Source organism: Nomascus leucogenys, chromosome 13 (genome assembly GCF_006542625.1).
Source record: "Nomascus leucogenys isolate Asia chromosome 13, Asia_NLE_v1, whole genome shotgun sequence".
NCBI classification, from domain to species: Eukaryota; Metazoa; Chordata; class Mammalia; order Primates; family Hylobatidae; genus Nomascus; species Nomascus leucogenys.
Window position 1 is genome coordinate 46,847,498 of NC_044393.1, and position 21,392 is coordinate 46,868,889.

A 21,392-nucleotide genomic window follows, 5' to 3' on the forward strand; every position below is an offset into this window, starting at 1 on the left:
AGGTGGCCATCTGTAAGTTCAGGAGTGAGGCCTCAGAGCAACCAAACCTGCTGACAACTTGATCTTGAACTTCCGGCTTCCAGAACTATAACTAAATGAATTTCTGTTGTTTAAGCTAGTTAATCCACAGTATTTTGTCATGGAGGCCCAAGGTGACTAATACAGATGCTTTACTTCCTTTGCCCTGACCTTCCTTCTTTCCTATCGCTGTAGTAAAACGCCTACTCATCTGCCTCAGTCAACCCCTAAGCAAGTCTCAAGAAATTTATCAGTTATTAAGTAAATATGAAAGGTAAAAGTCACTATTAAAAGTTAACACCACTTGGTTTGACAGCAAATGCAACACCAGCTACATGCTGCTGCTTAAAAGCAAAACACTCAAATGACATTGTTTTTATTTTAAAATAAAAGGATGAACAACAAAATACCAAAAAGATGCACAAGAAAGTACGGTGCTAAGACTAAAAAGAAAATAAAGAGGAAGTTAAAGGAAAGAATAGCTCATGGAACTAAGAGAATTTCAGTATTAAAAACTTCATTAATGAGTAAGATAAAAATATCCTGAACCTTTATATACCTAATAGAACGATACAGTGAAATATAACGCAAAAACTTAGAAATAAATGGAGAAGTTGATATAAATTACAATGACTGTGGAGAGCTTTAGGATTCCTTCTAACAGATGAACAGTAAGGTTACAAGCAAGTTGAAAAACAGCAACAATTTATATTATGTATGCTATGGTCCCTCAATTTGAAGACAGAATTAATCAATTTAATAAAAACGAGAGGAGAAAATTTCTTACCCAGAAAAAGAAAATATATACTTCTGTGCAAACATTTATAAAATTGTCAAAAGAATTTGAAAAATTAAAGCACATATATAATTTCTTAAAGTTATCTATGCGTCTGTCATTTAAAAATAATGCAAAGTAGGATGAAAAATTCTCAGCAGCCCCTTGTCCAACCCTCCCCAATTCTATCCCCACAGAGGTAACCACTAGTAATGGTAAATAACAACAGACTTCTGTGTTCACATAAACATATGGATATACATTCTTTCATACACTTCTCTGTTTAACAACAAACTCAACTGCATAATATACAAAATCCTATAATTTTTTCACTTAATAAGTTATTCATTTAGTGTCTGATTTAAAGAAGATAAAGTAAAATTTAATTATAATTAGCGAACAGATAGGAAATCTCACCACAAAGAAAAGTGTAGTAAAAGTGAATGGAAATTGCAGAACTGAAAAATAAGTGAAATGAAGGATTCACTGGCCAGAGCTTAGCACATTGGAAATGACAAATGAGACAGTAAACTTGAAGACAGACCAACAGAAATCATCCAGTCTAAAGAACAGAGAGAAAAAAAAAAGATTTAAAAATATGGAAAGGATCTATAACCTGTGGGATTATATAAAAAGGACTAATATACATGTGCCTATAGTCCCAAAAGGGGACAGAGAGAATCAGGCAGATAAAAACATGTAAGGGAAGAATGTACTTAAGGCAGTCACATCACAGTGAAACTGCTGAATACCAAAAGTACAGAGAAAAGTAGCCAAAGGAAATAAAGCTAAATTATGTTCATGGTGACTTCTCCATCAGAAACAATGGCAGGCAGAACAATGGAATGTTATATTTAGCGTGCTGAAAAAATAACCAATGTAGAATTCTACATCAAGCAAAGATACACTTCAAGAATGAAGGTAAAATAAAGACACTTTCAGAAGCAAGAGAACACACTGCCACTTGTACCATAAGAAATGCCAAATGAAGTCCTTAAAGTTCGAGAAAAATAATACCAAAGGTAAACTCAGATTTTCAAACAAAAAGAATAGAAAATGATAAATTATCTGGATGAGTTAAAGACTATTTTTTCTCTTAATTAAAAAATACATGGTAGAAAACAAATCCAGATGAGTATTTAAAACAAACATTTTAACACTGTAATAAGGAGTGTATAATACAAATGACAACTATAGCACAAAGGATGTTGGGAGGAGGGGGTGATTGGAACAGTGTAATTGCAATGCTCTTACATTTTATATTTTACCCAGATTAAGTATTAATAGAATATAAAAAGTTAAGGCTATGTATTGTACTCCCTTAGAGCACGGGCCAGCTTTTTCTTAACTTTTTCTTAAACATAGTAAATAGTTCAGGCTTTGATGGTTAAGAGGCAAAATTAAGGATATTATATAGATATTTATATAACATTATATAATGTAATATAATATAACATTATAAAATGTAAAAGCCATTCTTAAATAGCTCACAGTTTTTTTAGAATTCCATTTCAATTTCTCTATTGGCTTTTTAGATTTCTTCCTCCCACTGGGCTTGCCTTCTTTCTTTAGGTCACAGTTGTTTCCGTATTCTTGATGATCTTTTTAAAAAACAGTAACAAGAGAAAGAAGCCCATAAATATGAAAGAGAACTGAGTGAGCTAGAGAGGAGAAACCCACTGGGAGGAAAAAAGGCTTCCTAGTGGAGGAAGGAGACAAGAGACACCAGGAAAGCCCGTCCATACTCGAATGAAGATGGAGGCCATGTCAGGCAATCTAAACAGCAGCCCAGGAGGTCAGGGGAACAGCTTCCCTCCCCAGCACCTGAGCAACGCCTCCTCTCCCCCAGCCCTCTGAGCTGCTGAGCTCATGTCTCATTTGCCCAGTGTTTTCCCACTCACCTGGACACGTTGCCGGTGAACATTTTTTCTCCTCTCTCCAGGTCTCTTTCCCTTGCTCCAGCTGGGTGATGAGTTCTGGTTTAGAAAATGAAATTCCTGCTCACAGGAAAAGAAAATAAGTAACTAGGTTATGGGCTCAAGAGCCCATTCAAGAATTCAAAGCTAAACAGCCTAGGAAACTTCAAAGGTAGTACAAAGCCCTGAGTTGGAAGGGGTGAGTGGGGCTCTCAGAAATGGAAGGGATGAGTGGGCAGCGAACTCAGATGAGAGTACACTGATTCTATTCCATGCCGAGCAGATGAACACCCCTCTCATTTAAAACAAGTTAACATAGGATGAAAACCCCAGCCTGAGAAAAAAGGCCTAGAAATGCAGAGTAGCACGCACAATACACAAATGCACACACACAACAAATCTACCCATTTTCGACTCTGCAAAATCAGACCCTCCCTGGGGAAACACGAATAAAATGTCGTTGCTTTTTGGTCCAACCCAAAGGTCAAGTAACAAAGCAAGTTGGCTGCTTCAAGCATAGCCTAAAATTCCCAGCAATAAGAATGGGAATCCTAACAGATATCAGGCTTACCCAGTGAGACCAGGTTGCTGTAGTTCTCCAGCATCACCTCTCTGTACAGAGTCCTTTGAGCAGGGCTCAGCAGCCTCCACTCATCCTGGGTGAAATCCACAGCCACATCCCTGAATGCCATGTGTGCCTGTAACACAAAACTAAGCCCTGCTCACTCAGAAGCCAGCCTTGCCCATGGCAGGGTGAGGGGCAGGGAGAAGGCTGCCCTGGGCGAGGCAGGTGAGATATCAAGATCTCTGCCTTTGACAGTGACCCTGGTGCTATGTGTTCTAAGACTTTCAAATCCCTGTCTCTACCCAGCCAGTGGCATTTGTGAACCCATACAGTCAAGGTCCTGGGGGGCCATACAGGGTATATGTGCACAAAATGGAGTCCCTACATTTTGGGAACTTTAAATCTAGGCAGACAGAAGAGCAAGCAACATATAAAATGTAAGCAACAATAAAGGATAACAGATTTTCTGAGTTTTAAGAATTTAGAAGATCAAATAGTCCACTATAACTCAGTAATTCCTCAAAATCCTATGGCTTGGCTTTCTTGGGCCTGATGGTCACAAGCAGAGAGTAGTGAAGCCCTGGAATCATGGTGCCTGGGTTTCAGACCCACCTCTGCCACCAACTAGTATCCCAGTTTTCTTACCTGTGAAATGTAGAAAACAGTTCATTAAACTTCCAGCCTTAGACTGTGAGTGCTCACCATGCAGCTTCTTGGCCACTCAGTCCAAAAATTCATCTTTGCATCCTATTCTCATGCCCCTGCCCAGTTTTATTCTTTTAATTTTCTTAGCACTATTTCCAAATGGAGGACACACTGGAATAGAGATTAGAAAGGGTTTTCTAAGACAGGGCGTGGCAACTTGGTCTTGGAGAATGGGTTGGAATCAAGGGAAGAAGAAAGTGCTAGGAACTACAGATGAGGCATGTGGGGAGCAGGGACAAGGACATTATGAGCAAAGGAAGACAAAGCCAAAATGTAGGCAGGGAGGGCCCCCTAGGAGGAATAAAAGCCACCTACTGGTAGAATCCAGAACTTTTTCATCATCCCACACTGCAACACTGTAACTATTAAACAATAACTTCCCATTCTTTCCTCCAGCTAGATCCTGGTAGTGACCATTTTGCTTTCTGTCTCCATTATATATGTGGTTATTCTATGTAGCTACAATAAGTGGAATCATATATGTCCTTTTGTGTCTGACTTATTTCACTTAGCATGTCTTCAAGATTTAGCCATGTAGAAGCATGCACTCAGAATTTACTTCCTTGTTAAGACTAAATAATACTCCATTGTGTGTATATACTACATTTTGTTTATGCATCTGTTAATAGACGTTTGGTTTGTTTCTAGCTTCTGGCTATTCTTCCATGCACACGGTTGTATAAATATTTGTTGGAGTCCCTTCAGCTCTTTTGGGTATACACTCAAAAGTGGAATTACTGGATCAAACAGCAATTCTATAGGAACCACCACACTGTTTTCCACAGCAGCTGTACCATTTTGCATTCCCACCAGCAGTGCACAAGGGTTCTGTTTTCTCCACATCCTTGTCAACACTTACTGCTTTCTAGTTTTGGGGTTTTTTAAAGTAATAGCCATACTAATTGGTATAAGGTGGTATCTCATTGTGGTCTTCATTTGTATTTTCCTAATGTGAGTGATAGTGAACATCTTTTCAGGTGCTTATTGGCCTCATGTATATCTTTGCAAAAATGACTTCAAATCCTTTGTCCATTTTTAAGCTGGGGTGTTCTTCTATTGTTGTTAAACTGTAGGAGTTCTTTATATATTCTAAATATTAATCCCTTATCAGATATGTGACTTGCAAATACATTGCCTTCCTTTGATGAATGAAAGTTTTAAATTTTGATGAAATCCAAGTTCACTATTCTTTTCTTTTATTGCCTATGTTTTGGTGTCATTTCCAAGAAATCATCACCAAATCCAATGTTATAAAGATGTTCGCCTAGGTTTTCATCTACAAATTTTATAGTTTTCACATTTATGTTTAGGTCTTCGATCCATTTTCAGTTAATTTGTGTATATTGTGTTAGGTAAGGGTTCAACTTCATTCTTCAGCACATAAATATACAGTTTGCCCAATAGCGTTTGTTGAGTATAGTCTTTTTCATATTGAATGGTCTTGGCACTCTTGTCAAAAATCATTTGACCATATATGCAAGGGTTTATTTCTGGGCTCTCTATTCTGTTCTATTAGTCTGTAAGTCTGTTTTTATGCCAGTACCACAGTTTGGGTTACTGTTGCTTTGTAGTAAATTCTGAAATAAGGAACTGTAAGTCCTCCAACTTGGTTCTCTTTCATGATTTTTTTAGGTATTCAGTGTCCCTTGAGATTCCATATCAAGTTTAATATGAATTTTTCTGTTTCTTAAAAAAATTGTTATTTTTATAGGGATTATATTGACTCTGTAGATTGGTTTGAGTAGTATTATTATTTTAACATTATTAAGTTTTCTGGCCAGGTGCGGTGGCTCACACCTGTAACCCTAGCACTTTGGGAGGCTGAGGCAGGTGGATCACCTGAGGTCAGGAGTTCAAGACCAGCCTGGCCAACATGGTGAAACCCCGTTTCTATTAAAAATACAAAAATTAGCCAGGTGTGGTGGCAGCGCCTATAATCCCAGCTACTTGGGAGGCTGAGGCAGGAGAATCGCTTGAACCTGGGGGGTGGAGGTTGCAGTGAGCCAAGATCATGCCACTGCACTCCAGCCTGAGCAAAAGAGCAAAACTCCGTCTCAAAAAAAAAAAAAATAGTTTTCCAGTCTACAAACATGTGATGTCTTTCCATTTATTTACATCTTTCTTTCAGCAGTATTTTGTAGTTTTCAGTGTATGTCTTTCACCTCCTTGGTTAATTCCTAAGCATTTTATTCTTTTTGATGCTATTTTAAACGAAATTGTTTTCCTCATTTTCTGTTAGGATTGTTCACTGTTAGTGTATAGATATGCAACTGATTTCTGTGTGTTGACTTCACATATTAGTTCTAATAGGTTTGTGTGTGTTTAGTCTTTAGGGTGTTCCACATTTAAGATCACGCCACCTGCAAACTCAGATAACTTCACTTTTTCCCATTCAGATGGCATTTGTTCCTTTTTCTTGCTTATTTTCTCTGGCTAACACTTCCAATACTCTGTTGGCTATAGTGGCAAAAGTGGGCATTGCTGCCTTATTGCTGATGTTGGAGCTTTCAGTCCTTCACCATGGAGTATGTCAGCTGTGAGATTTTCGCATATGACCTTATTATATAGTGGTTTCCTTCTATTTCTAGTTATTTTCTATAAAAGGGCACTAAATTCTGTCAAATACTTTTCTGCATTGAGATGATCATGTGTTTTTTTTCTTTCATCTGTTAATGTGATATTTTATATGCATTGATTTTTTTTTTTTTTTGAGACAGAGTTTTTGCTCTTGTCGCCCAGGCTGGAGTGCAGAGGCGCAATGTTGGCTCACTGCAAGCTCTGCTTCCTGGGTCCAAGCAATTCTCCTGCCTCAGCCTCCAGAGTAGCTGGGATTACAGGCACGTGCCACCATGCCTGGCTAATTTTTTTGTATTTTTAGTACGGATGTGGTTTCACCATGCTGGCCAGGCTGGTCTCGAACTCCTGACCTCAGGTGATCCACTCACCTCAGCCCCCCAAAGTGCTGGGAGCCCGGCCATATACCCATTTATTTTTGTATGTTGAACAATTCTGCATTTCCGGAATAAATTCCACTTGGTCATGGTGTATAATTCTTTTCAAATGCTTGTGGAATTCAGTTTGCTAGTATTTTGTTGAAATTTTTTGCATCAATGTCATAAACGATATAATTTTCTTATAGTGTCTTTGTCTGGTTTTGGTATCAGAGTAATGCTGGCCTCACAGAACGAGTCAGGCAGTATTCCCTCCTCTTCAATATTTTTGGAGAAGTTTGAGAAGAACTAGTGTTAGTTCTCTAAATGTTTGGCAGAATTCACCAGCAAAGTCATTACGTCCAGGAGGACCTGATTCTTTATCAGGACGGTTTTGATTACTAATTCAATCTCCTCACTAGTTATACACTTATTCAAAATTTCGATTTCCTCATGATTCAGTCTTGATAGGTTTTGCATTCTAAGAATTTGCCCACTTCATCTAGGGCATCCGATTTGTTGGCACACAATTCATAGTTCTCTTGTACAATCCTTTTTACTTCTGTAGAAACAATAGTAATGTCCTCACTTTCATTTCTGATTTTAGTAATTTGAGTTTTCTTATTTTCTTAGTCAATAAAGCTAAAGGTTTGTCAATTTATTTAATCCTTTCAAAGAACCAACTTTAAGTTTTGTTGCTTTCTGCTATTATCCTTCTATTCTCTATTTTATTTGACTCTGCTCCAGTGTTTATTATTTCCTTCATTCTGCTAGCTTTAGGTTTAGTTTGTTCTTCTTTTTCTAGTTCCCTAAGTTGTAAAATTAGGTTGTTCCTTGGAGATTTTGCTTTCTAATGTATTTCAGCTAAAAATTTCCCTCTTAGCACTTTACTTCATCTCATAAGTTTTCCTATGTTGTGTTTCTTTCTCACTTGACTCTAAGTATGGTCTAATTTCCCTTGTAGTTTATTCCTCTACCTACTGGTTTAAGAGTATGTTCTTTAACTTTCAAGTATTTGTGAATTTTTAAATTTTCTTTCAGTTATTGGTTTCAAGCTTCATCTTGTTGTGGTAGAAGATACTTCTTATGATATCAGTCTTAATTTGTGGCCTAACATGTAGCCTATCCTGCAAAATGTCCCATGTGTACTTGAGAAGAACGTATATTCTATTTTTGTTGGGTACAATGTTTGGAATATGTCTATTATATCTATTTGACTTACACCTTGTTCAAGTCTTCTATTTCTTTACTTATTGTCTTTCTTATTGTTCTATCCATTATTTAGAGTGGGGTACTGAAATCTCCAATTATTATTATAAAACTCTACTCCCTATAATGCTGCCCACTTTTCTTTATATATTTTATGGGTCTGTTATGAGGTATATGTGTATAACTTTTATATCTTCTTGCTGTAGTAAACCTTTTATATTAATGTCTTCTTTATCTCTTGTAACCTTTTTCAATTTAAAGTCTATTTTTTCCGGTATTAATGTAGCCACTCCTACTCTCTTTGGTTTCTATTTGCATGAAACATCTTTTTCCATTCTTTTACTTTGAAACTATTTGTGCCTTTGGATATAAAGTGAGTTTCTTGTAGACAGCATATAGTTAGATCATCTTTTTTTAAATCCACTATGCCAAATTGTTTTAGAGTTTAAAGCATTTACATATAAAATAATTACTGATAAGGAGGGACTGATTTCTGCTATTTTGCTTTTTGTTTTCTACATGTCTTGCAGATTTTTATTCTTAATTTCCTGTATTACTGTCCTTTTTTTGTCTTTGATTTTTTTAATGCAACTTTTAAATTCCTGTCTCATTTGCTTTTCTCTACATCCTACAGCTATTTTCTTTGTGGTAACCAAGGGGATTACACTTAATGTCCTAAACTTTAAAAACCGAATTTGAACTCATCAGCTTAACTTCAATAGCATATAAAAACTGTGTTCCTATACAGCTCCATCTCCAACTCATTACTGACGTCACAAAATTACATCTTTATGCACTGTGTGGTCAAAAACATAGACTATTTTTTTTTAAATGCAGTAGTCTCCTAAGTCTCATACAGAGAACAAAAAGTGAAGTTACCAAGGACAGTTACAGTAATACTAATTACTACCTGTGTATTAACCTTTAATGGATAACTTAATTTTTTTATATGGCTTCACGTAACTGTCTAAAGTCCTTTTATTTCAACCTGAAAGACTCTTGTTAATATTTCTTTAGGGTACGTCTAGTGGTTGTAATCTCCACGAACTTATCGGAGAATGTCTTAATTTCTGCCTCAGTAATGAAGGGCAGTTTTGCCAGATACAGAATTCTTGGTTGGCAGGCTTTTTTGTTTGTTTGTGTTCTTTTAGCACTTCGAATATATCAACCCACTGACTTCTGGCCCGAGAGGTTTTTCATAAGAAATTTGCTAATAATTTTATTGAGGATCCCTTGTATGTAGCGTTGCTTTTCTCTTGCTGCTTTCAAAAATCCCTCTGTCACCTTTGGCTTTTGATGGTTTGATCACATTGTTTCTCAGTGTGAGTCCTTTTGAGGTTTTCCTACTTGTAGTTCATTGAGCTGCTTGGATGTTTATATTCAAGTCTTTCATCAAACTTAGGAAGTTGTCAGCCATTATTTCTTCAAACAATCTCTCTGTCCCTTTTTCCTCTTCTCCTGGGAATCCCATAAGGCATAGTTGATCCACTTAATAGTATCCCATAGTTCCCTTAGGCTCTGTTCACTTTTCTTTAATCTGTTTGTCTGTGTCCCTCAGATTTGATAATTGTCCTATCTCCTGGTTTGCTGATTCTTCTGTCTGCTCAAATCCACTTCTGAATCCCTCTAATGAACTTTTCTTTTCAGTTGTACTTTTTAAATCCCAAATTTATTTTTGGTTTATTTTTATGTTTTCTGTCTGTTTATTGATATTTCCATTTTGTTCTTACATTGTTTTCTTGACTTTCTCCACATCTTCCTTTAGCTCTTTAAGATGGCTGTTTTAAAGTCTTTGTTTAGTAAGTACACTATCGGGCCTTTGTCAGGGATGTTTTCAGTTTATTCATTTTTTTCCCCTTTGAATGGGTCATATTTTCCTCATTCTTTGTATGCCTTATGATTTTTGTCAAAAACTGGACATTTAAATCTTATAAAGCAGCAACTCTGTTAGAGTCTCCCTTTCGTTTGTATTTTTTTTTTTTATTGATATGGGGTGTCTCCATGCTAGGAATCAGCCTGAGATGTAAGCTTAAGGTCTTCTCAGGTGTTTTCTGAGCCTGTGCCTTTCCATGGGTATACCTTCTACATTCCCCCATACGCAGTTGCTTTTCAATATACTAGTCCTCAAATATTTGGCTCTCAAAGGGGAAAAAGAGAACTTCAGTGGGAAAAAACAGACTCTGGCTCCTTAAATCCCCTAAAAGCTACTTTAGCCAGTGGGGGGTTGCAATTGGCTGAAGTAGCTTTCAGAGGATTTAAGTGGACCACCTCTGTGATCAGAAACAGCAATTAACAATCAGAACACAGATCCTCAATATTTGGAGTAAAGCGTCCTTGTTGTCCACCATGTCTCCCACAAGCCATGTAGAAGCTGATCTAGGAATATAGGACAGCTACCTGCCATAGGGCTGGCAGGGTGGATGATAGGTAGCTGCTACTACACTAAGAGCTAAAATTAGCTGTGACTTACCCTCTATGCTTCCTTCCCCCTGGGAACTGGAGGCCTTCAACTAGACTCCAGAGTTCCAAAATAGGTACACCTGACAGATTCTGCCAGTATAATCGTTGTCTAGGTGGGGACGCAGATTCCAGAATCTTCCCATTCCATTACTGTGACGTTACTCTCAGGCAGTAAAACTTTCGAAGCTGAACAAAGAAATGCAGACTCTATCTCAAACTGTAGAATTGTGTGTTGTTCAGTTAACTACTAGGTGAATAACTGTGTCATGGGTTGTGCAGAAAGTGATGCTGAGGCAGGGGAGCAAGTAAGAGGAACTGGAGCTGAACTCTACTAGGCACCAATAAGGCAGTCAGGGTAAGACAAGGGAATGTGTCCATCCTGTTACAGCCAGTAATGGAGACAGGAAACACTCACCATTCCCCTGGCTCTCCGGGACCCTGTGGCTTTTTTTCCTTGTCTCCCTAAAGAAGGATGATATCTCAGAAGGTAGATCTGGGTAAGGAAAACAGAAATGAGAGGGTGCCAGGTGGAAATGCTCTCCCCATGAGTGAAGCAGGGCCTGCTCTTTAACCCCACAACTGGTGAAGCAGTGGCATAATGGGGAATGTATAAAGCAAGGAAAAGATACTGCTTGGAAGCAGCAAAGGAAAAGGAAAAACAAGCAAGAGAGAGTAATCCAGGGTCTTGCAAAACAAAAGAGAAAAACAAAACAACAACAACAAAAAAAACCCAAAGAATGCACCACCTCTCCTTCCCCTGCAATCCAGTAAAGAAACTGTACTTTGCTACACTGACAGAAGCATTTTCCTGAACTAGGGAAATCTCAAAAACACTAGAATCTTACAGTTCTGTTTACAGAAATGCAGACATGCGAACAGTTGTAGTCTATTAAAAATAATGAAAATGAGAATCCAAACAATTCAACTAAAGAAAATTCCACCAAAAAAAATGGTGAGACGGAAAAAAAATTAAAACCATAACATTAAGCTAAATTAAATATCTTCAAACAAACATTTTGGGATATGAGATATATCCCAAATATATGAGATCATAAATTAAAAATTCAAAAACTAAGAATAGAAATGGACAAAAAAGTAAAGACACAAAAAGATTTCAACAAACTTTTGAAAGAAATCAAAGAAAAAGACAATATTATATGATAAATGAAGACGAACTTATAAGACACTCAATGAGGAAGATTGAAATAAAAACATGATGAGCACTTAGTAATAGCCAGAAAACAAGAGAATGAAGTGAAATAAGAAGTAAAAAGGATCAGAGAGAAAGAAGCTGGAAAGGAAAACAGACAAAGAAGTAATATTCATATAATTAGTTCCTAGATACCAACAGTGGAAATATTTAAAAGTATAATGTAAGAAAACATTTTAAAAACAATTACCTGAATCTAAATATGAAAGGGCCTATGGGATGTGAGGGAAAAGTTGACTCATAACCACCAACTCTAAGACATGCACTAGAAAAACTATTAGACTTTAAAGAACAACAGGAATCCAAAGTGACTCTAAGCAAAAAACATGAGTTCTACCAGAGTTTTTGAAATTATTATTCAACCACTGCATACTGCTGGTGGGAATGTAAAATGTGGTATACCCACAAACCACTATGGTGGTTTCTCAAAAAATTTAAAATACAGTTGTTATGTGATTCACCAATTCGACTTCTGGCTATATACGCAAAAGAACTGAAGGGAAGAACTCGAACAGATACTTGTACGCTCATGTTTATACCAGCACTGTTCACAATAGCCAAAAGGTGTAAGCAACCCAAGTGTCCACCAATGGATGAATGAATAACAAAGTGATACGTACATACAATGGAATAGTATTCAGACTTAAAATGGAAGGAAATTGACACATGCTACAACATGAACCTAGAAGACGTTGTGCTAAGTGAAATAAGCCAGAAGTAAAAGGACAGTAAGATTCCATTTCTATGAGGTACCTAGAATAGTCAAATGGTGGTTGAGGAGAGGTGGTTGGGGTAAGGGAGAATGGGGAGGTATTGTTTAACGGGTATGGAGTTTCAGTTTGGGAAGATGAAAATATTTCTGGAGATAAATAGTGGTGATGGTTGTACAACAATATGAATGTACTTCATGCCATTGACTCAAACACGTTAAAATGGTAAATTTTATGTTATGCATATTTACCACCAAAAAAAAAAAGGTCTGGCCAAAAATCATCATTCAAAGCAAGACATGACAGGGGAAATTTAGCAAAAAGACTGATGATGAGCATTTAATATACATAATTGTAAACTTAGCACTAAAAGGGGGAGAAGAGAGAGGAAGAAAGCATATGTTAATGTTATAGGGCATTGTGTCCTGATAAGGTAGAAATGCCACTGAAATAGAAGACACAGAGGAAGAAGAAAGTAGAAAAAGGTTGCTGATCATATCATAGGCAATAGGCAGGAATTAAAGGGAATACACAAAATGAAATTATAGAACTGCTTAAAAATAATGGTAATAAAAAACACTCCGTATATACAGGATTTATTTAAAACAGTGAGGTAAGGGAAACTATAGCCTTAAGTACTTTTACAAATAAAAGGGAAAGAAAAGAGTCCAGCCTGGGCAACATGGTGAGACCTCATCTCTACAAAAAAATTAAAAAAAATAGCCAAACTTGGTGCATGCACACACCCGTATGTTCCCAGCTACTCAGGAGGCTGAGGAGGGAGCATCACTTGAACCTGGGAGGTTGAGGCTGCAGCGGGCCCAATTGCATCACTGCACTCCAGTCTAGGTGACAGAGTGAGACCCTGCCTCAAAAAATAAACAAATAAATAAATTAAATTCCAAGCTCAAAAAGCTAATAAAATAAAGTAACCCAAAAGAAAGCACAAAGACAGGAAATAATAAAGATGAAAGCATAAATTAATGAACAGAAAGCAGTAGATTTAATGAGCCAAATCCTACTTTGTCAAAAAAAGTAGACAAACACTAGCTAACTGAAAGAGAGAAAGCATAAATATTCAACTAAGAAGCGACATGGATGTGAGGGCGATCTGGCTGCGACATCTGTCACCACATTGATCACCAGTGTTGATCCAGCTGATCTGGCTGGCTAGGTGGGTGTCCCCTTCCTCCCTCACTGCTCCATGTGCATCCCTCCGGAAGCTGCACACTCGGTCAGGGAGGATGACCATCCCTCATAGAGGAGGACCAGTCTTCGGTCAAGGGTATACGAGTAGCTGTGCTCCCCTGCTAGAACCTCCCAACAAGCTCTCAAAATAAGAAATAAGAAAGGGAAAGTCACCAAAAAACATCTTCTTAAAAGTCATGTAAGACTACTTTGCGGACCTTTATATAAATAAATGTGTAGACCTAGATGAAGTGAATAACTCCCAAAACTAACTCCAGATGGTCACAAGGAAATTCTATCAAACCTTCAAACCAGGTAGTCCTTATGCTCCAAATACTGTCCCAAAGCATTGAAAACTAAAGGGAAAAGTTCTCATTCATTTTATAAGGCAAGGATACCATGAGGACCTTAACTTGATGACAGTTCAAAAAGAGAAAATTATAGACTAATTGTCACTTAGAAATATTGAAGCAAAATTCTAATTAAAATGTTAGCAAAAAGACTCCAACATCGCAATAACAAAATATTTCACCATGGCAAAGAAAAATTTACCCATGATTGCAAGACTGGTTCAATTTTAGGGGATCTTTTATTATAATACACCATAATAATAGATGTAAGGAGAAGTCATGATTGCCTCTCTACATGTAAGGTACTCTTTACCAAAACTCAACACCCCTTCTTCAAAAAACAAAACAAAAACTCAAGAATATAGAATTGATGGATTTTTAAAACTTTTTATTTTGTACTAATTTTAGACTTACAAGGAAGTTGCAAAAATATCAATTCCCATACCTTCCACCCAGCTTTCTCTAATGTTAACATCTTAGAAAACCATAGTACAATCATCAAAAGCAGGAAATTAACATTGATGCAATACTATAAACTACAGACTTTAATTAAATTTTGCCAGTTTTTCCACGAATGTACTTTTTCTGGTCTGGGATCCAACTGAGGTTTCCACATTGCCTTTAGTTGTCATGGATCTTTAACCTCCTCCAATCTGTGACAGATCCTCTGTCTTTTCTCATCTTTCACGAACTTGGCGCTTTTGAAGGGTATCCCTCAGTTTTGGTTTGTCCGATGCTTTTTCATGATTAGAACGAGTTTTTCATTTCTGGTTAGAATACCTCAGATGTGATGCTGTGTCCTTCAACATATCAATGAGTTCATGATATTGTTATGTCTTTTTACTGGCAATGTTAACCTTGATCTTGATCACTTGGTTAAGCGGGTGTCTTCTGAGCTTCTCCATTGTAAAGTCACTACATTTCCCTTTATAATTAATAAATATCTTGAGGGAGATACTTTGAGATTATACAAATACCCTATTTCTCTTCAAACTTTCAGCCACTAATTTTAGCATATATCTGTGGAACCTATCTGCGATAGTTATTACTGTGCTGCTTACCAAATGATAATGTTCTTTTTCCCCTTTTCATTCTAAATCCATTAATTAGAATTCTTCTCTCAGAGCTGTTCTGTCTCCCCATTTATTTATATTCAGTTATTTATTTATATCAGTATGGATTTATATCTTATCCTATGGGTTATAATACAATATTATCACTGTTTTTATTGCTGTTATAATTATTCCAGCTTTAAACATTGGGAGCTCTTTCATGTTGGCCTTGTTTCTGCTTTAACCAATAAATTTGACACAAGTGACACTGTGCCAGTTACAGGCTTAAGTCCTAAGAAGGCCAGACAGCTTTCACTCTTGGGAGCTCTAACATACCACATAACAAGTTCAACCCTGCTGGAAGCCCTTACACTACCTGGAGAGAGTGAAGCCTGCTGTCCCAGCTGACCCCAGCCTTCCAACCAACCCATGAAAATACGTGATGGAACCCACGAAAATACGTCAAATGTGTGATGGAACCATCTTGCTTGTTCCAACCCAAATGAGTCCCCAAATGACTGCAGCCATAGCAAGAAGCATCACTCACATCTCAGCTGATCACATCCGCTTTGGGTAAACCCAAAGAACTGTGGGAGATTAAAACATAGTTGCTCTCGGCGGGCGCGGTGGCTCAAGCCTGTAATCCCAGCACTTTGGGAGGCCGAGGCGGGTGGATCACGAGGTCAGGAGATCGAGACCATCCTGGCTAACACGGTGAAACCCTGTCTCTACTAAAAATACAAAAAATTAGCCGGGCGTGTTGGCGGGCGCCTGTAGTCCCAGCTGCTCGGGAGGCTGAGGCAGGAGAATGGCGTGAACCCGGGAGGCAGAGCTTGCAGTGAGCCGAGATCGCGCCACTGCACTCCAGCCTGGGGGACAGAGAAAGACTCCGTCTCAAAAAAAAAAAAAAAAAAAACAAAAAAAAAACATAGTTGCTCTCCTAAGCCATTCAGTTTTAGAGTGGTTTGTTGTGTAGCAGTCAATAACCAGAACCCTTGCTGGTTATTGACACACTGCGCCCTCTCTTTCAGCTTACCTAATAACAGAAGCATCTTCCTGTCATCTATGGCACTTACTCAGTCCCATGACTACTTCTCTCTACTTTCCATATCAAACCAATTATTAAGGCAAATGGATTCCACCTCTGCCAACTCTCTCAATTCCTCCCCACCCCTATACCAGTTGGAGCACCAAGACAATGGCAAAGGCCTCCTGCCAGTCTCTGTAGACCATTTCCCAACATCCTAGTCTGCCTCATCCATTACTCCCATGGATTATTCCTTCATTTGGCAAGTATTTATTAAGCTCCTACTGTGTGATAGGCACTATTTTAAACCCTGGGGATACAGAAGTGAACAAAGACAAAAACCTACCCTCACTGACATGAACGTCTAGAGGAGGAAGATGGGCCAATTACATGAATAAATAAAATACACAATGTATCAGAAAGTGATGAGTGGCATGAAGAGAAATAAAGCAGGGAAGGAGAAAGGAAAGTCACAGAAGTGGGGTGAGGTTTTAGAATTTTAGATAGGGTGACTTGGGAAGGCATCTCTCAGGTGACTGAGTAAAAATCTCAAGGATGTGAAGAGCCAAGGGAATAACTTTGAAAAGAACATCTAGGCCAAGAGAACAGCCAGTGCAAAGGCCCTGATGCAAGGAAGAATCAGGCTGGCATGGCCAAGGGATGGACAGTTCACTGTGGCTGGTGTGGAGTGACTGAGATAGTGTGGTGCAGATGAAGTCCAAGAGTAAATGTGGGGACATCAGACCTAGCTTTGTAGGATACTGGTTTTGACTTTGGTTAGGATGAGAAGCCATTGAAAGGTTTTGAGCAAATGCATGACATGATTCGATTTACATTTAAAATATCCTTCCAGTTGCTCCACTGATTCATGTACCTTAGCGGGACACAGGCAGAAACAAAGAGATCACTCAAAGGCTATGATCATCCAGATGAGACGGTGGCCTGGACCATGGTGGAAGCAGCAGGGCATGGAAACTGTCAGAGTCCAGATTTCCATAGTGTGGATGAGGGTATAAGAGCAAGAAAGGATCAAGGATGACTCCTTGATGACTCCAAGCAATCTGAAGGAAAGAGCTGAAATGCCTCTGCTCCAAGATAAACTCTTGAAAGAATGGTCTATATACCACTGGGGTGGAACATGTTCGGGGAAGGTGATCAGAGTTTCTTGTTGCACACATTAGTTTTGGGATGCCCATAAAATATCCAAGTGGGGTGGCACACACCTGTAGTCCCAGATACTCAGGAGGCTGAGGCCTAAGAATCACTTGAAGACGGGCAGCGGAGGTTGCAGTAAGCCGAGATTGCGCCACTGCACTCCAGCCTGGGTGATAGAGCGAGACTCCTGTCTCACTAAAAAAAAAAAAAAAATCCAACTGGAATTGTGAAGGAGACAGTAGCGGACCAGGATATGAGTTGCAGGCAGAGCTCTAGGCTAAGCCTCAGACAGATGGCATTTAAAGCCTTGAGAATGAATGGGAGAACCAAGGAGAGAGTATAGCTGAAGAAGACAGGAGGTCTAAGAACGGAAGCAGGGCCTTTTCGTGGATATTTGGGAGGGAAGGAAGAGCCAGTAAAGGAGACAGAGGAGGAGCAGCCTGAGTTAGGAGGAAAACCAGGAGGACCTAGTACCAAGAGCAACTGTGTGAAAGGATATATTAAGAAGGAGGATGTAAACAACTACATCAAATGTTGCTGAGAACTGACTGTGGCCTTTAAACAGGGAGAACATTGGTAACCCTGACAAGAATATTTTTTGGTATCACTTGAAAAAGCCTTACTAAAATATTCAAAAGATAACAGAAGGATAGCAATGGAGACAACAAACATAGATAATTCTTTCAAGGAGTTCAGCTCTAAATGGGAGGAAAGACAAGGCAAGAAGGTGAAGAAGAGACAGGAAGCTGGGGCAGTGCAGAAATGGAGACAAAGGGAAAGAAAAGGAATCAAGAAAAATGCATGGGTGGAATGGGAGGATACAACTTTTTTTTGTTTTGTTTTGAGGTGGAGTCTCGCTCTGTTGCCCAGGCAACAGATTCTCCTGCGTCAGCCTCCTGAATAGCTGGGATTACTGGTGTGTGCCACCACGCCTGGCTAATTTTTGTATTTTTAGTAGAGATGGGGTTTCACCATGTTGGCCAGGCTGGTCTCGAACTCCTGACCTCAGGTGATCTGCCCGCTCTGGCCTCCCAAAGTGCTGGGATTACAGGTATGAGCCACCGTGCCCGGCCGGGAAGACACAACTTCTAATGAGAAGCAAGTTTGGAAACAAGGATGCAAGGAAAACTCAGAGGTCCAGCTTATATTAAGTTATAAAGCTGTCAACACAGATCAGCAAGATCAGAAGAAATAGGAGGAGAAATGAGGCAGAGATAGGGAAAACTGGGATGCTGTTTCCAGATACTTTTCCCTCTCCTGCCTCTGCCCAGGGCTGTTCTGACTGGTGGAAAAAAAAGATTTTTTTTTAACAAGGGGGGGAAACAATATGAGCTAGATATTAAATGATATTAATATGCTATTAATTTTGTTGGGTATAACAAAATATAATTGTAACAATGTAACTGTATAACAATGAAATTGTGGTTATGTTAAAAAAAGAAGTCCTTAGGTGTTAGAGATGCCTCCTGAAGTATTCCCAGGTGAAATGATGTAACTGGGATTTGCTGCCAACATTCTAGCAGGGAAAAGAGTAAGTGAGAGTATTGGAAGACAGAAGAACAGAGCGTTGACAACTTCACAGCACCTGACAAGCCCTGGGAATGAGCAGTCTGAACAAATGCTGAAAGAAGGAATGTGGGGGAAGAATATAGGTGTAATGAATGAGAGCATCAGCTCTGAAAAATATTCCCTGTGAAAATGATCACTCTTAAAACAAGCCTAGTTTCCTGAAGGAACCAGCTGGGGCCCCGATCCCTGGATGGGACACTGTAGAACACAGATGTCAAAGCTGAGCAAAGGAAACCCACTCATGGTTCGAAATGCAAAAGTTAAGTGGCACCCACCTGAAGCTGGGCTGTCAGGAGCTCAGGAGTACCCCCTTCCCCAGCAGGCAGTCCTCTCTGGGCAGACAGGAGCCACAGGGAGGCAGAACAAGAACAAAAAGCGTTCAAGAAAATCAAGGGAAATCCTCAAACTCCAGCAGGGCAGTACCTCCTCTTCCTTAACGGCATCAGGAATGAACTTGCCACAGAAGAAAAGGAGAAAAGAATCGTGGGCAGCTTCCTGGGAACACGGCTGGGATACAGGTTGAAAGCACGACCTGCCCTGATATGCTGTTAACGCTGAGCATGAAGTGACCTTCTCTGTGCCTGTTATTAATGAAAGGTAATATTTACTGAGCACTTAGTATACACCAGAGACTGTTACAGCCACTGTAGGAGTTTCACCTCATTCTACCCTTTCAACAACCCAATGCGATAGATGCTATTATCCTCTTTAGGATAAAATCGAGGAAACTGAGGTACAGTGAAGCCAGCGTCTTGCCCAAGGTGACACAGCTATAAAGTCACAGAGCCTAGATGAAATGTGGCTGTGGAGGCCGTGCTCTTACACAGTAAGGGCAGTGACGGTGAACTCTGGATTGCAAGGATTCTCTGTGTCCATTCTGAGATGAATCGAGACTGGTCATAAAGTGTTAAGTGTTGAATCTGGGTGATGGAGATCTGGTCTATAGAGTTCTATCTTCTTCTGGCTGTTTGAAATTTCTCCGCAATAAAAACTTAAATGGAATGTAAAATCCCAAAGCCTGGCCACACCAGGGGCCTGGGAATCCGTAATTCTTGTGATCAGTGACGGTCCCCGGGACCTTTGGAAAAAACCTGTCCTGTGGGTCCCAGCCAGACTTCCTCCTCCAAGGCCCGAACCCGGGGGTGACCAACCACAGGGAAACCCTAAGATCGTGGCAAAATGGCCACCCCAGATCCAGTCTAACCCTGGCTTGTTTGGTCAAGCCAGACCGCTCCTCATTCCACTCCAGCAAAGCCGAAGAATAGTGGCGCCCCAAGAGAGTAGCCCTCAACCGACCAAAGCCTCGGGGACACATGGCCCCAGGGATGGTCCCCACTCCACCACCTGGGAAATACCAATCCCCCAAAAAGCTTATTTATTCAACTCCCCCAAAACCGGGGACTGATGGCATCAGCGACCCCCTTTCCCATTACCCGATTTCAGCCAAAGCCGAACCTGTCCCCACCCACAAGAACCTCAGGAGAGAGAGCCCGATCCCCCACCCATCACCATCCAGTTTCACGGATGGGCTTCACCCAACTCCCCTGGAGATGAACGCCCACACCCCCAAAATAAGCATCTGGGAGAGGACGGCCTGCGCCACGCCAGCGCGTTCCCACCACAATCACCACCCCCGCGCCACCCGCACGGTCCCCAAATTCAGCCCATAGTCCAGCCTTTCGGGACCTTCCTTTCCGCGCGGAAAAGGGTACGGCTGCGGCAAGGGTCCCGCGGGAGCCTCACTCACCAGCGCCACCAAAGAACAAGGGGTCGCTCCAGCCACCAGCTGGGGAGCTCCTCCAGCGGGGCGCCAGGACTACACTACCCCGAATCCTCGGCACCTCGCCCGGACCACACCTCCCAGGATGCTCGGCGCCACCAGGCGCGCCCTGACGGCCGGCAGCTCCCATTGGCCTCTGACGGATCCGTTTGTGAGTAACACGCTCCGGTCACTGGAGAATGGCCACTGTGGCACCTGAATTCTCCCTCTTTTTTCTTAACCACGTGCATAAAATACGTAGGAGCTCCCAAGAAAAGTGCCTGGCCATACCGTGACCCTCCTCCCTCTGAGCGCCTCTGTCTCGAAAACTACACTTCCCAATGACCCCTGGAGCGACTTCCGCACCCGGTACCGGCCCCGCCCCTTGGCGCGCGGAAATGACGTTTCGGGGCTCATCTGTTCGGCTTCTGGGGTTGGCCGCGGTGTACGGTTGGTTGACTGAGCTTCTTCAGCTGCTGGTTCGTGTTGCAGCGGCCCCTGGTCTCCCTGGCTCCAGCCACCCGCTTGGAAAGTCACGCCCCATATTCCTAAGCACCGGGCGAACGTCATCTTGTATACCCTTTAGCTCCATTTAAAGCCTTGAAAAGGCCGAGCAGTCTTTCCGAAGTCTTACATCCCGTACGAGGTAGACCCGATTCTGAGCCCACGCTCTCAACCCGAATAAACCTTTTCCGGTGCCCTGAGACCTTTTTCTTCTTTTTGAAATCCACGAAGTTATGGGCACACTCTCATCTCCTGAGAAACAGAAGCCTCATTCTTAGGCCAGAGCTTGG

At 40.4% G+C, this 21,392-nt stretch overlaps 1 protein-coding gene across 12 annotated transcripts in view; it reads right to left on the reverse strand.

Moving 5' to 3' along the window:
* ZNF133 (zinc finger protein 133) overlaps window positions 1-20,966 on the reverse strand; it is a 28,889-nt gene extending 7,923 nt beyond the window's left edge. For 2 of the 12 annotated variants that reach the window (XM_030825992.1, XM_030825991.1), the window contains exons 1-5: window positions 20,587-20,664; window positions 10,994-11,071; window positions 10,589-10,764; window positions 3,281-3,407; window positions 2,695-2,790 (exon numbers count right to left, since the gene is read on the reverse strand). In XM_030825992.1, coding sequence (XP_030681852.1) covers window positions 2,695-2,790; window positions 3,281-3,401 — 217 coding nt within the window. In that variant the 5' untranslated portion in view covers window positions 3,402-3,407; window positions 10,589-10,764; window positions 10,994-11,071; window positions 20,587-20,664. Of the gene's footprint in view, window positions 1-2,284; window positions 2,395-2,694; window positions 2,791-3,280; window positions 4,799-10,588; window positions 10,920-10,993; window positions 11,072-20,586 lie in introns of those variants that run through there. The other 10 variants (XM_012512107.2, XM_012512103.2, XM_030825994.1 and 7 more) reach the window with 8 other exon arrangements.
* Window positions 20,967-21,392: the final 426 nt, after the last annotated feature.